Raw genomic sequence first — 15,440 nt, 5'->3', positions numbered from 1 at the left:
GATGGTCTGCATCTCAGGGTACTCAATGAGATGGCTCTACAAATTGTGGACGCATTGGTGATCATTTTCCAATGTTCTATAGATTCTGGATCAGTTCCTGTGGATTGGACGGTAGCTAATGTTCTCCCACTTTTTAAGAAAGGAGGGAGAGAGAAAGCAGAGAATTATAGACCAGTTAGCCTGACATTGGTGGTGGGGAAGTTGCTGGAATCAATTATTAAAGATGTAATAGTGGTGCATTTGGATAGCAGTAACAGGATCGGTCCAAGTCAGCATGGATTTATGAAGGGGAAATCATGCTTGACTAATCTTCTGGAATTTTTTGAGGATGTTGAAGAGAAATGGAGGATATTTAAAGGTCAAATTTTAAGAGTACAGAAGGATGTAGAAGAGAAATATAGGACATTTAAAGGTGACATTTTAAGAGTACAGAATCTTTATGTCCCTGTTCGGTTAAAAAGAAATAGTAATAATTGGAAAGAGCCATGGTTTTCAAGGGAAATTGGACACTTGGTTCGGAAAAAGAGTGAGATCTACAATAATTATAGGCAGCATGGAGTAAATTAGGTGCTTGAGGAGTATAAAGAATGTAAAAAGAATCTTAAGAAAGAAATTAGAAAAGCTAAAAGAAGATATGAGGTTGCTTTGGCAAGTAAGGTGAAAGTAAATACAAAGGGTTTCTACAGCTATATTAATAACAAAAGGATAACGAGGGATAAAATTGGTCCATTAGAGAGTCAGAGTGGACAGCTATCTGCAGAGCCAAAAGAGATGGGGGAGATATTGAACAATTTCTTTTCTTCGGTATTCACCAAGGAGAAGGATATTGAATTATGTGAGGCAAGGGAAACAAGTAGACTCGCTATGGAAACTATGAGATTCAAAGAAGAGGAAGTACTGACACTTTTGAAAAATATAAAAGTGGATAAGTCTCCAGGACATTCCCTAGGATATTGAAGGAAGTTAGTGTAGAAATAGCAGGGGCTATGACAGAAATATTTCAAATGTCATTAGAAACGGGAATGGTGCCGGAGGATTGGCGTACACAATCCTTCAATGTGTGTAAGGATATGCTGCACATGTTTTACAACACAGTGGTTGCAAGCGTTATTTTCTACGCTGTTGTCTGCTGGGGCAACAGCATTAGTGCAAAAAACAATAGGAAGCTGGTCAAACTGGTTAATCGAGCTAGCTCAGTGCTGGAGGGGAGAGTAGACTCTGGGATGGAGGTGCTTGAGAGGCGTATGAGGCACAAGGTGCAGGTCATCCTGAAAAACCCCGGGCATCTCCTCCATATAATTCTGGAGAGTCAAAAGAGCACTCGGAACAACAACCAGCTCCTCTCCCTGCCCTGTAGAACGGAGCGGTTCAGGAGATCCTTCACCCCTGCAGCCATTAGATTTTATAATTCGGACCGCTAGGCTGTAGGGGGATGCATTTTGCAATTACTAATTTTTAACTGTTAATTATTGGTCTTTTTAAGTATTTATTGCTCTCAGGTAGTGTCCACATTGTATTCTATGTATTTTCTGTCTGCGTTCATTTTGAATCTGTGGGTTTGTTGGTTGGGAGCTTCTGGACATCTGAATTTCCCTGAGGGGATCAATAAAGTATTTATTATTATTATTATTATTATTATTACTGCGCATGTTGTTCCATTGTTTAAAAAGGGTTCTAAGAGTAAACCTAGCAATTATAGACCTGTTAGTTTGACGTCAGTGGTGGGCAAATTAATAGAAAGGATACTTAGAGATAATATATATAAGCATCTGGATAAACAGGGTCTGATTAGGAACAGTCAACATGGATTTGTGCCTGGAAGGTCATGTTTGACTAATCTTCTTGAAGAGATTACTAGGGAAATTGATGAGGGTAAAGTAGTGGATGTTGTCTATATGGACTTCAGTAAGGCCTTTGACAAGGTTCCACATGAAAGGTTGGTTAAGAAGGTTCAATTGTTGGGTATTAATGGTTGAGTAGCAAGATGGATTCAACAGTGGCTGAATGGGAGATGCCAGAGAGTAATGGTGGATAACTGTTTGTCAGGTTGGAGGCTGGTGACTAGTGGGGTGCCTCAGGCATCTGTGTTGGGTCCACTGTTGTTTGTCATGTACATCAATGATCTGGATGATGGTGTGGTAAATGGATTAGTAAGTATGCAGATGATATTAAGATAGGTGCTGTTGTGGATAATGAAGTAGATTTTCAAAGTCTACAGAGAGATTTAGGCCATTTGGAAGAGTGGGCTGAAAGATGGCAGATGGAGTTTAATGCTGATAAGTGTGAGATGCTAAATCTTGGCAGGACAAATCAAAATAGGACGTATATGGTAAATGGTAGCGAATTGAGGAATGCAGTTGAACAGAGGGATCTAGGAATAACTGTCCAAAGTTTTCTGTAGGTGGAATCTCATGTAGATAGGGTGGTAAAGAAAGCTTTCGGTGTGCTGGCCTTTATAAATCAGAGCATTGAGTATAGAAGTTGGGAAGTAATGTTAAAATTGTACATGGCATTGGTGAGGCCAATTCTGGAGTATGGTGTACAGTTTTGGTCGCCAAATTATAGGAAAGATGTCAACAAAATAGAGAGAGTACAGAGGAGATATACTAGAATGTTGCCTGGGTTTCAGCAACTAAGTTACAGAGAAAGGTTGAACAAGTTAGGTCTTTATTCTTTGGAGCGCAGAAGGTTAAGGGGGGACTTCATAGAGGTCTTTAAAATGATGAGTGTTATCTGTGAGGAGGATGCTAGGAGGCTGCAAGATGACTTGGATAGGCTGGGTGAGTGGGTAAATGCATGGCAGATGCAGTATAATGTGGGTAAATGTGAGGTTATCCACTTTGGTGGCAAAAACAGGAAAGTAGACTATTACCTGAATGGTGGCCGATTAGGAAAAGGGGAGATGCAACGAGACCTGGGTGTCATGGTACACCAGTCATTGAAAGTAGGCATGCAGGTGCAGCAGACAGTGAAGAAAGTGAATGGTATGTTAGCATTCATAGCAAAAGGATTTGAGTATAGGAGCAGGAAGGTTCTACTGCAGTTGTACAGGGTCTTGGTGAGACCACACCTGGAGTATTGCGTACAGTTTTGGTCTCCTAATCTGAGGAAGCACATTCTTGCCATAGAGAGAGTACAGAGAAGGTTCACCAGACTGATTCCTGGGATTTCAGGACTTTCATATGAAGAAAGACTGGATAGACTCGGCTTGTACTCGCTAGAATTTAGAAGATTGAGGGAGAATCTTATAGAAATTTACAAAATTCTTAAGGGGTTGGACAGGCTAGATGCAGGAAGATTGTTTCCGATGTTGGGGAAGTCCAGAACAAGGGGTCACAGTTTAAGGATAAAGGGGAAATCTTTTAGGACTGAGATGAGAAAAACATTTTTTACACAAAGAGTGGTGAATCTCTGGAATTCTCTGCCACAGAATGTAGTTGAGGCCAGTTCATTGGCTATATTTAAGAGGGAGTTAGATGTGGCCCTTGTGGCTAAAGGGATCAGGGGGTGTGGAGAGAAAGTAGGTACAGGATACTGAGTTGGATGATCAGCCATGATCATATTGAATGGCTGTGCAGGCTCGAAGGGCCGAATGGCCTACTCCTGCACCTATTTTCTATGTTTCTATGAGAGGGGTAGACAGAGTTGACGTGGATAAGCTTTTGCTATTATTGAGAGTAGGGAAGATTCAAACAAGAGGACATGATTTGAGAATTAAGGGACAAAAGTTTAGGGGTAACATGAGGGGGAACTTCTTTACTCAGAGCGTGGTAGCTGTGTGGAATGAGCTCCCAGTGGAAGTGGTGGAGGCAGATTCGATTTTATCATTTAAAAATAAATTGGATAGGTATATAGACGGGAAAGGAATGGAGGGGTATGGTCTGAGTGCAGGTAGATGGGACTAGGTGAGAATAAGTGTTCGGCACGGACTAGAAGGGCCGAGATGTCCTGTTTCCGTGCTGTAATTGTTATATGGTTATATGTAACAAGTAAAATAGATAAGGAAGATCCAGTGGATGTGGTGTATCTGGACTTTCAGAAAGTCTTTGATGAGGTTCCACACAGGAGATTAATGGGCAAAATTAGAGCACATGGTATTGGGGATAGGGTATTGACATGGATAGAAAATTGGTTGGCAGACAGGAAATAATGAGTAGGAATTAACAGGTCCCTTTCAGAATGGCAGGCAGTAACTAGTGGGATGCTTCCAGGCTCGGTGCTGGGACCGCAGATATTTACAATATATATTAATGATTTAGATGATGGAGATGATACAAATTTGCAGATGATACAAAGCTGGGTGGCAGTGTGAACTGTGAAGAGGATGCTATGAGGTGCAGGGTGACTTGGACAGGTTGGGTGAGTGGACAGATGCATGGCACATGCAATATAATGTGGATAAATGTAAGGTTATCCACTTTGGTGGCAAGAACAAGAAGGCAGATTATTATCTGAATGGTAAAATACTGATTCTGTTCTATTCTATTCTGTTGTTTTTTGCACAATCCACAGGCATTGCCACTTTCATTTCAATGCACATCTTGTATGTGTATGTGACAAATAAACTTGACTTGTCTTGAGATACAAAATGCTGGAGTAACTCAACAGGACAGGCAGCATCTCTGGAAAGAAGGAATGGGCGACGTTTCGGGTCGAGACCCCCCTTCAGACTGATGTCAGGGGAGTGGGCGGGACTGAGATAGAATGTGGTCGGAGACAGTAAGACTGGTGGGAGAACTGGGAAGGGGATAGAAAGAGGGAAAGCAAGGGCGATTTGAAGTTAGAGAATGGTATCAGATTAGGAAAAGGGGAAGTGAAACGAGACCTGGGTGTCCTTGTCCCAGTCACTGAAAGTAAGCATGCAGGTACTGCAGGCAGTGAAGAAAGCTTCATAACAAGAGGATTTGAGTATAGGAACAAAAAGGTCCTTCTGCAGATGTACAGGGCCCTGGTGAGACCACACCTGGAGTTTTGTGTGCAGTTTTGGTCTCCAAATTTGAGGAAGGACATTCTCATAATTGAGGGAGTGCATTGTAGGTTCACCAGATTAATTCCCCGGATGGCAGGACTGTCATATGTTGATAGAATGGAGCGGCTGGGCTTGTATACTCTGGAATTTAGAAGGATGAGAGGCAATCTTATTGAAACATATAAGATTATTAGGGGTTTGGACACGCCAGAGGCAGGAAACATGTTCCCGATGTTGGGAGAGTCCAGAACCAGGGGCTACGGTTTAAGATTAAGGGGTAAGCCATTTTAGTGGAGATGAGGAAAAACCTTTTAACACAGAGAGTTGTGAATCTGTGGAATTATCTGCCTCAGAAGGCAATGGAGGCCAATTCTCTGGAGGCTTTCAAGAGAGATAGATTTCTTAAAATAGTGGATTGAAGGAATATGGGGAGAAGGCAGGAACAGGGTACTGATTGTACATGATCAGCCATGATCACAGTGAATGGCGGTGCTAACTTGAAGGGCCGAATGCAGGGCTCTCGCTTAACTTTTTTTCCCTGTTGCCAGCCGGGCAACCTTGGCAGCTTTTTAGGTTGCCAAATGACAGTTTAGGTGGTCATTTAAGATGGCTTGCATGACGCGTGCGATAGAGTGCTCGGACGAAGTGCGTAGTTACCAGTCGGAATTATGCTCAATGAAGCATTCACATATTATTTCTGCTTCAAATAAAATCACAAACTAAACATATTCACCAATCAAGACATGATATATACCACAATGACATGCAGCAAAATTATAATACAGTATCTCTTACACATTGCAATTAATGCAATTTTTATTATTTCTTTCCACTTCCAAACAAAAATGTGGTTGGATTATTCAGCGTATGATTAACCTGTGTCAATAAATCCTGGACCTTGATAACATATATGCTTAACCATGCACACTACAGATTGATGCAAGCATGTTTTCTGTGAAGGGCCAAAAATTATCATGACATGGCCATAGCATGGGTCGTTATTGCTATTGGTACAGAAACACTCGCTTCCCACATAATTTATCCACAACAAAATATACAGGTTGCAAGGAATTTTCTAAATGCATTTTATGATAATAGCTGTTAAAACTGACTATACCCATCTGACAGGTCAAACATTACACTAACTAACAAGAGATGGCCAAAGGACATAAATGCAGCAAATGTTCTTTTGGTAATATATTTAAAGGTGTCAAGACGCCACATTACCGGACATTCAGATTAGATGTATGTGTTGTGAACAGCAATGAAAATACCCAGTTTGTAAGCAACAAATTTTAAAAAAATTGTTGATAACCGCTTTTTCCATCATTCCCACTTCAGAATTAACGTTAAAATTTCAACTGAAATATTTCCTGACCAAATTTGTGATGTATATGACCGACTGTAGAAGTAAAACCTGGATAAATCCAACGTACAGTTGTGAATGTTGCTCAGTAAATAACTACAGTACTGATACTCCATATTAAGAGCAATGATTTGCCGTTAAAATGAATTCTGTAATAACGTGTCAATGGTACCGGTGACAATCGAACACTGCGGTTTTAATGTTTCACGTGTTCACAATTTAATTAATCCATCTTTATGGATTAAAACAAATAATAACATTGGGAATTAAAACACAGTTGATTGCATTCCGTTATCAAACATAGTCAATGTTCGCTCTGAAGACATTTCCAGCACAATATGGTCGGGAGGGGGGTGTGTGAATTAGTGCAGGATGGATAGATGGCGGTGGGGGGGGGGGGGGGGGGGGGGGGTTTGAGAAGGCAATCGGTGCGGAATGGATGAATTGAGGCAGGGGAATTAGTGCGTGTTGGTTGGAGTAGGTAAAATTGTGAGGGAAGAGCGCGGGGGGTGAGTGAGGTTGAATGGGGGGTATCTGTGCAGGATGGTTTGGAGGAGCAGTGCAGGATGAAGGGGTGGTGCAGTGCAGGATGGATGGGAAGGGGGGTCAGTACAGGATGAATTGGAGGGCCAGTGTAGGATTGATGGGGAGTGGCAGGAGAATCAATGCGAGGTTGAAAGGGAGATCAGAGCAGGATGAATAGATGGGGGGAGTAGATGAGGAGGGGAGCACAAGGGATGTCAGTGAGGACTGAATAGAGGCGGGAATGGGGATCAGTGCGGGATGGAGAGAAGGGGTCTCAGGATAAGAGGGTGGAGGGGGGTGTACAAGAGAGAGAGAGAGAGAGAGAGAGAGAGGAAGGGGCAGAGGAGGTGGGAAGGAAGGTCAGTGTTCCTTGGACAACACCGGCATCATCGCTATCAAAATATGGAGGGGACCGGGGGACCACAATATCTTGGCGGCCGTGTGCGCATGCGCATACTCACACACGCGCGCGAGGCTTCGGAGGCCCTATGAACGGTAATTTCAGGTCAATCCGGCACTAAATGCAGCTCAACTCTGCCTGTCTCGCCTGGCCATGACTGGACTGATGACATATTTCCCGTAAATCCAGGCAGGGATAACCTGGCGGGTCAGGCAGAGTTGAGCTAGGTTTAGCGCTGCTTCTCTGCGCTGGCTGTGGGCCTGGGGGCACCGCTCCCGTCTGACACCCGACGTCTCTGGCCACCCCCGGGCGTGGGGGGCACTCGGGTGGGGACCTCTCAAAACAGGGGGGGACGTGTCCACCTTGCCGCCCTCCCCCCGGGATCTCCGCCCCTGCCTGTCCATCGGCAAGTGCTGCCGCAAAAGTGGGAGGCAGTTGGGATCTCCTCACCACCGCCTCGCCTCCTCCGCCAACCAACAGGAAGGTGCGGGGCCGAGCAGTGCAGACGCTTCAGATGGCGGAAGGGGGCCACCCCCTCCCGCCCTCCCTCCTCCCGGCCTTGGCGTGCGGGAGGGTTTGTTTTGAAAGCGCCGTTGGCGGAGTGGCAGGCAGCGGCCGCTAACAGGACGGGCGGGGGGTGCGGGAGGAGGGGGAGATGGAGCCGCCGCCACTGCTGCTGCTGTTAGGGGCTCGTCATTCGCTCCGACCCTCCGTCACGCCACACTTAGTATCTTTCCCACGCATTACAGCCGTCGCCGACAAAAAACGTCACGTTCCTTTTCTCCAGAGATGCTGCCTGACCCGCTGAGATACTCTAGTTTTTTGTGTCTATCTTCGGTATCAACCAGTATCTGCGTGCCAAGCCGGGCAAAATGATTCGGTGTTTAGGTTGCCCGGCGGCACTTTGGGAGGTCAGTGGCACCCGGGCAACCGCTATTTTCGAGCCCTGCTATATTCGATTCTTCTTGTTATAAACATAGAAACATAGAAAATAGGTGCAGGAGTAGGAGTAGGCCATTCGGCCCTTCGAGCCTGCACCGCCATTCAATATGATCATGGCTGATCATCCAACTCAGTATCCCGTACCTGCCTTCTCTCCATACCCCCTGATCCCCTTAGCCACATCTAACTCCCTCTTAAATATAGCCAATGAACTGGCCTCAACTACCTTCTGTGGCAGAGAATTCCAGAGATTCACCACTATCTATGTGAAAAATGTTTTTCTCATCTCGGTCCTAAAAGACTTCCCCCTTATCCTTAAACTGTGACCCCTTGTTCTGGACTTCCCCAACATCGGGAACATTCCTTAGTTCTATCCATACTGACTCCACATCTCCTGTTTCAATGTCACCTCTTGCAAAGGACTGAATTTCATTCCTCACCAACAGGGCAACATTACTTTGCAAACATTTCTAAACACTTTTTTATTATGAGGTATTGTGTGTAGATTGATGATAAAAAAAGAATTTAATCAATTTTAGAATGGCGTAATGTAACAAAATGTGGGAAAAGTTAAGGGGTCTGAATACTTTCTGAATGCACTGTATCTGTGACATTTAAGATAAAGAATCACAGGCTCAAAATTAGAAACTGCCTATTAGGGACAGAGATATGAATAAATTGTGTTCAATTCTGGGAACCATGTTATAGGAAAGATGTTGACAAGACTAAAGGGTCTGAACTATAGGGAGAGGTTGAGTAGGCTGGGTCTCTATTCTTTGGAGCGCAGGAGGATAAGGGGTGAACTTATAGAAGTGTACAAAATCATGAGAGGAATAGATCGGGTAGATGCACAGAGTCTCTTCCTAGTGTAGGTGAATCGAGGACCAGAGGACATAGGTTTAAGGTGAAGGGGGAAAGATTTAATAAGAATCTGAGGGGTAACTTTTTCACACAAAGGGTGAATGGAACAAGCTGCCAGAGGAGGTAGTTGAGGCTGGGACTATCGCAATGTTTAAGAAACAGTTAGACAGGTACATGGATAAGACAGGTTTGGAGGGATATGGACCAAGCACAGGCAGGTGGGACCATTGTAGCTGGGACATGTTGACCGGTGTATCACTCTATGACTCTATGACAGGCCTGTTTCCACACTGTATCACTCTATGACTCTTACTCCAAATGCCCCCAGCCATTAAATCTATAACATTCTCTTGTAAAGGTGGTATGAAGACTGGATGACTAATTCTATTCAGGGCAGAGAGCAATAGCATTTTGCTTACTGAGAATCAATGGACATAGGGTTAGTGCAAGAAAGTGTGAGTGAGATTAAACATTCCAAACATTCTTAGTGGTGGCACAAGAACAAAGGGCCAAGCAGCCTACTTCTGTTTACATCCTGATACATCGTTCAGAACTGTGATCAAGCCACACAATATCAGTCTGAAGAAAGATCCTGACCTGATCCATCACCTGTCCATGCCCTCCACAGATTCTGCCTGACCCACTAAGTTACTCCAGCACTTTGTGTTTGGCTCAATGTTTCAGCAGCTGCCGTTCCTTGTATCAGTAACCAAGTTACAAAGTCAACCATCATCTTTGTCCATTTGAAATATTAATGGTCATCATGTAAATTTGTTTTCAGCAGAACATTTGCAGAATGCTATGATATAACAACAAATAAGATAAGCAATATAATACCATTTTGCTGTGGGTGATCTTATTGAGGTGTATAAAATCATGAGAGGAATAGATCGGGTAGATGCATAGAGTCTCTTGACCAGAGTTGGTGAATCGTGGACCAGAGGACATAGGTTTAAGGTGAAGGGGAAAAGATTTAATAGGAATCTGAGGGGTAACTTTTTCACGCAAGGGGTGGTGGGTGTATGGAACAAGCTGCCAGAGGAGGTAGTTGAGGCTGGGACTATCCCAACGTTTAAGAAACAGTTAGACAGGTTAGACTCCCTTTTTCCTTCTTTCTTTCCCCACCCCCCATCAGTCTGAAGAAGGGTTTCGGCCCGAAACGTCGCCTATTTCCTTCGCTCCATAGATGCTGCTGCACCCGCTGAGTTCCTCCAGCAATTTTGTGTACCTTAGACAGGTACATAGATGGGACAGGTTTGGAGTGATGTGGGCCAAACGCAGGCAGGTAGGACTAGTGCAGCTGGGACATGTTGGCCAGTGTGGGCAATTCAATGACTCAATAAATGACTCAATAAATGCCTCAAAAATGCACCATTTTCAGTACCATAATTTTTTCCCCAAAAATATATTGATAACACTTTACAGATCAATCTAACAGAAGTGTCCATGTTCATAGAAAAGAAGTTTAAAAAAAAAAGCAAAATTACCAAGGAGAAATGAAGAGCTATATTCATGCATCAGATGTGATATACGGGGAGCATAGGATCCTGAATGACTGCAGCTTGCGGTCTGGTACATTGTAACTATGTCCACAAGTCCTCGCCATTCTTTATTTGACATTAAGCAGGTTCACACGTTATAGGAGCAGAATTTGGTCATTCAGCCCATCGAGTCTACTCCGCCATTCAGCCCATCGCGTCTACTCCTCTGATCTCTGCCTCCTAATTCCATTTGCCTGCCTTCTTCACATATCTCTTGACACCCGTTCTGATCAAGAATTTGTCTATCTCTGCTGTACAAATATCCACTGACGGCCTCCACAGCCCACAGATTATCTACCCTCTGACTAAAGAAGTTCCTCCTCACCTCCTTTTGAAAAGAGCACCCTTTAATTCTGAGGCTTTGACTTCTGGACCTAGACTCTCCCACCAGTGGAAAAAAGGATTCCACATCCACTCTATCTATGCCTTTCATTATTCTGCAAATTTCAATGAGATCCCCCCTCAACCTTCTAAACTCCAGCAAGTAGAGGCCCAGTGCTGCCGAAAGCTCATCATATGTTAAACTACACATTTCTGGAATTATTCTTGTAAACCTCCTCTGGACCCTCTCCAGAGCCAACACATCCTTCCTCAGATATGGGCCACAAATTTGATCACAGTACTTCAAATGCGGCCTGACCAGCGCCTTATAGAGCCTCAGCATTACTTCTCTGTCACAGATTGGGAATAATTTCAGTTGCATAAGCAAAAGATGGCTCCCTATATCCAGCAGTTTCTAGAGGGCAGATAATGCTTTCTTTGGTTGAATAACTTAGTGCTCAAGGCTTCAGCTCAGAATGACTGTGATGGTGACATAAGAGGGCCAGCAACTCTTGATCTCGGTGGAATGGGTACCACAACTGGTCAGGACCTCGAGGGGAGCGATTAAAGAATGTAACCAATTCTACAATGAGTAGGAATTAAATCCAGGTGTGATAGGAGGTAATAATCCAGAACCTTATGGTAATTTAACATAAACATTTCAGCCATAATCGGTTTGACTGTGCAGTTCCTTAAATAATATATTTGGAACAAGGAATGAGTGTTGTCTGTGTGCACAGTGCTGTGACGTGCTCACCTGTATTGGACAGCTCTTGTCTGAGGCCGCTGACATAGTGTAGCAGTTCCTCCAAGCTGCGATCACAGTGTTGTCCATACATCAGGAACTTGTGCAGCACCTTTTCCAGCTCCCGCTCCACACATACACACTGGTCCATGGGGCAAAGACACAGCGGGACAGACACACACAAGCAGGGATGGGGTAACTTGGAGTTAGCCAGCAGAACGCACAAATGAACCCGCACTCAGTGCAGAAACACACAAAACACAAACCTCGGGTCAGTAAGAGAGACCCTGCAGATCAGGGTCTGACAGAAACAAAGCAGTGAAAGCTCAGTGTTAGATTCAGGGCGACAGAACATAACACAAGCAAAGACAAAAGACTCAGACCAAGAGTCTGCGCTAAAGGCTTGGACGCAGTGGGGAGCGAAGCGTCCCACGACCACAAACGCTGGCACTTTGGCAACAACACAGGAAGCCGGACAGCAGCATCGAGCCCCAGTGGCTGGTTAAACACAGACAGTCACAGCCTGGATCTCGGCGACACGCGAGAGAAACATCGCTGGAGCCGCCACTAGGCCCCCCCCGTCTAGCCCCGCCACTCGGCCCCTTCCCCCCCCCGTCTAGCCCCGCGATGTGGAGCCGCCACTCGGCCCCTTCCCCGCCCGCCTAGCCCCGCGATGTGGAGCCGCCACTCGGCCCCTTCCCCGCCCGTCTAGCCCCGCGATGTGGAGCCGCCACTCGGCCCCTTCCCCGCCCGCCTAGCCCCGCGATGCCGGAGCCGCCACTCGGCCCCTTCCCCGCCCGCCTAGCCCCGCGATGTGGAGCCGCCACTCGGCCCCTTCCCCGCCCGCCTAGCCCCGCGATGTGGAGCCGCCACTCGGCCCCTTCCCCGCTGCCTAGCCCCGCGATGTGGAGCCGCCACTCGGCCCCTTCCCCGCCCGCCTAGCCCCGCGATGTGGAGCCGCCACTCGGCCCCTTCCCCGCCCGCCTAGCCCCGCGATGCCGGAGCCGCCACTCGGCCCCTTGTCAGCTGCTCCGCCGCGGGCCGCGCTATTCCCACCCGGGGCAACACGGAAGCGCGGATCCGCGTAACTCTCCCGTTGACGGGGCGGCGGCTGCGCGGGCACGTTGCGCGCTCCCGGACACACATTGTAACCGATGCGCGTGTCCGGCACCGGCCCCCGGGCGCGCTCCCGCCGTCGGGAACAGCTGGCATCGCCCCGCCCCCCCCCCACCCGCTCTCCCAGTGGTTCCGTCCACCAGGAAGTAGCCAGCGTAGGGATGTACCACTCGGCGAGGGGAGGGGGAGAACCCGGAACAATCCAATCGCCAGCTATAGGGTGATTTCACGAAAGGTCACTGGAGCGTAAATCCCCACTCACGTGACCGAAAATTTTAACTGGGGGACAAGCGTCACTTCCGGTACATGTTAGTGGATGGGAAAACACGCACTTTCACACCCGTTAAAAACATCGAAAACGGCCAGTTTTTGAGCTGCAATTTACTGTGCCGGTCGGGGTGACCGTGAGGAACAGCTACCTAAATTTACAGTCCAAAAAAAAGATAGAAACTAAGGTAAATACAAGAGCGAGCTGAAGGTGTAAACAAGGCGGAAGTGCTAGCGGACTTTTTTCTTGGAGATTTAAAGATCCAAAATATCGGGAATTATCGCGATTGCTCGCTGCATTTCATCAAAAGTGGCATTATTGACTTTTTATCTTTATTCATTTGTTAGATGAAAAGTATTAAAAGTTAGAAACCCGTCAGTAAAATTGCAAAATCGCCCATGGTTCTCAGTGGGTTTAACATGCAAAATAAAAACGCTTCTGAAGCTCCATTTACCATTTAAATAATCGTAAACTTGCATCTCAGTAAAATTGATTTCCAAACGCATTGAGAGTTTACGATTATTTAAATTTAAAAGTAAATGGAGCTTCAGAAGCGTGTTCATTTTGCATGTTAAACCCACTGAGAACCATGGGCGATTTTGCAATTTTACTGACGGGTTTCTAACTTTTAATACTTTTCATATAACAAATGAATAAAGATAAAAAGTCAATAATGCCACTTTTGATGAAATGCAGCGAGCAATCGCGATAATTCCCGATATTTTGGATCTTTAAATCTCCAAGAAAAAAGTCCGCTAGCACTTCCGCCTTGTTTACACCTTCAGCTCGCTCTTGTATTTACCTTAGTTTCTATCTTTTTTTTGGACTGTAAATTTAGGTAGCTGTTCCTCACGGTCACCCCGACCGGCACAGTAAATTGCAGCTCAAAAACGGGCCGTTTTCGATGTTTTTCACGGGTGTGAAAGTGCTTGTTTTCCCATTCACTAACATGTACCGGAAGTGACGCTTGTCCCCCAGTTAAAATTTTCGGTCACGTGAGTGGGGATTTACGCTCCAGTGACCTTTCGTGAAATCACCCTATTCGTTGTCAAAAGCTGCGGTTTCGACATAAATACCGTGAATAAGGTCGACAAGCGGCCATCGCGCTTTGTTCTCATGTGTCTTGTAAATACAGTCGCGTTGGTGTGAAATGGCGAGCGGCCAGTTCTCCCTGTTTGCCAAGAATGGAACAGTCCTTTAATGGATACAAAGAGTCGCGAGCGTTGCGATTGTCACTCGCGGGAGCGCGCACAGGGCGGGGCGGGAGCGCGCACGTGGCGGGAGCGCGCACGTGGCGGGAGCGCGCACGTGGCGGGAGCGCGCCCGTGGCGGGAGCGCGCACGTTGCGGGAGCGCGCACGTTGCGGGAGCGCGCATGTTGCGGGAGCGCGCACGGGGCGGGAGCGCGCACGGGGCGGGGCGGGAGCGCGCACGGGGCGGGAGCGCGCACGGGGCGGGGCGGGAGCGCGCACGTGGCGGGAGCGCGCACGGGGCGGGGCGGGAGCGCGCACGTGGCGGGGCGGGAGCGCGCACAGGGGGCTTCAGGGTGAAGGCTTCTTGCATTGAGCCCATGAAGCCATCGCTACGTGAAGACCCAGAAGTAACCAACTTGCATTAAGTGAAGAGTGACCGAGAATGGCCGCAGCCAGAGTAATGCAATGATTGATAGCCTTGTAATCAGGAGCCCGGCCACAGCCCAAACACACACGGGAAACAGACCAACGCCCCATCTCCGCTAGTCCCAGCTACCTGCGTTTAGCCCATATCCATCGACACCTTTCCTATCCACGTACTTATCCAAATGTTTCTTAAACGATGTGATAGTAACCGTGGCCAAGTCTTAGGCAGACCCGTTCGAAGGGCGGAAAACCTGGGGGGGGGCAAATCCCTCCATGTTTTGATAGCGAGTTCCGCTCTTGGTGGCATGACAGGATTACAAAAACTTTATTGTGAAATAATGTGCGCGCTGCAGGACTCTGCTGCCCCCCACCTCCCCACTTTAGGGCCCTGGAAGCTCTCGGGTTTTAGATGCTATCTGATGCATTTTTAGCCTTATTTTGGAGTATTTTTGCACCAAATCTATGACCAATATTTCAGAAATTAACAGGTATCTGAGAGGTAGCTTTTTCACACAAAGGGTGGTGGGTGTATGGAACGAGTTTCCAGAGGAGGTAGTTAAGGTTGGGACTATCCTAATGTTTAGGAGACATTTGGACACGTACATGGATAGGACAGGTTTAGATGGATATGGGCCAAACGCGTGTGAGTGGGACTAGTGTAGATGGAACATGTTGGTCAGTGTGAGCAAGTTGGGCTGAAGGGCATGTTTCTGCACTGCATCACTCTATGATGCAGTGTAGAAACTGTGTAGACCCAGGTATGCCTTT

General features: G+C 46.6%; 1 protein-coding gene across 1 annotated transcript in view; it reads right to left on the bottom strand.

Annotated features, from left to right (window-relative positions):
- Positions 1-12,247, bottom strand: part of LOC116978199 (E3 ubiquitin-protein ligase RMND5A-like) — a 39,885-nt gene extending 27,638 nt beyond the window's left edge. Inside the window, exon 1 of the mRNA XM_033029167.1 lies at positions 11,683-12,247. Within this exon, the coding sequence (XP_032885058.1) occupies positions 11,683-11,821 (139 nt within the window). The 5' untranslated portion in view covers positions 11,822-12,247. The remainder of the gene's footprint in view (positions 1-11,682) is intronic.
- Positions 12,248-15,440: the final 3,193 nt, after the last annotated feature.

The sequence above is a fragment of the Amblyraja radiata genome, chromosome 11 (genome assembly GCF_010909765.2).
Source record: "Amblyraja radiata isolate CabotCenter1 chromosome 11, sAmbRad1.1.pri, whole genome shotgun sequence".
In the NCBI taxonomy this organism is placed as follows: domain Eukaryota; kingdom Metazoa; phylum Chordata; class Chondrichthyes; order Rajiformes; family Rajidae; genus Amblyraja; species Amblyraja radiata.
This window is presented reverse-complemented; position numbering and strand designations above follow the sequence as displayed.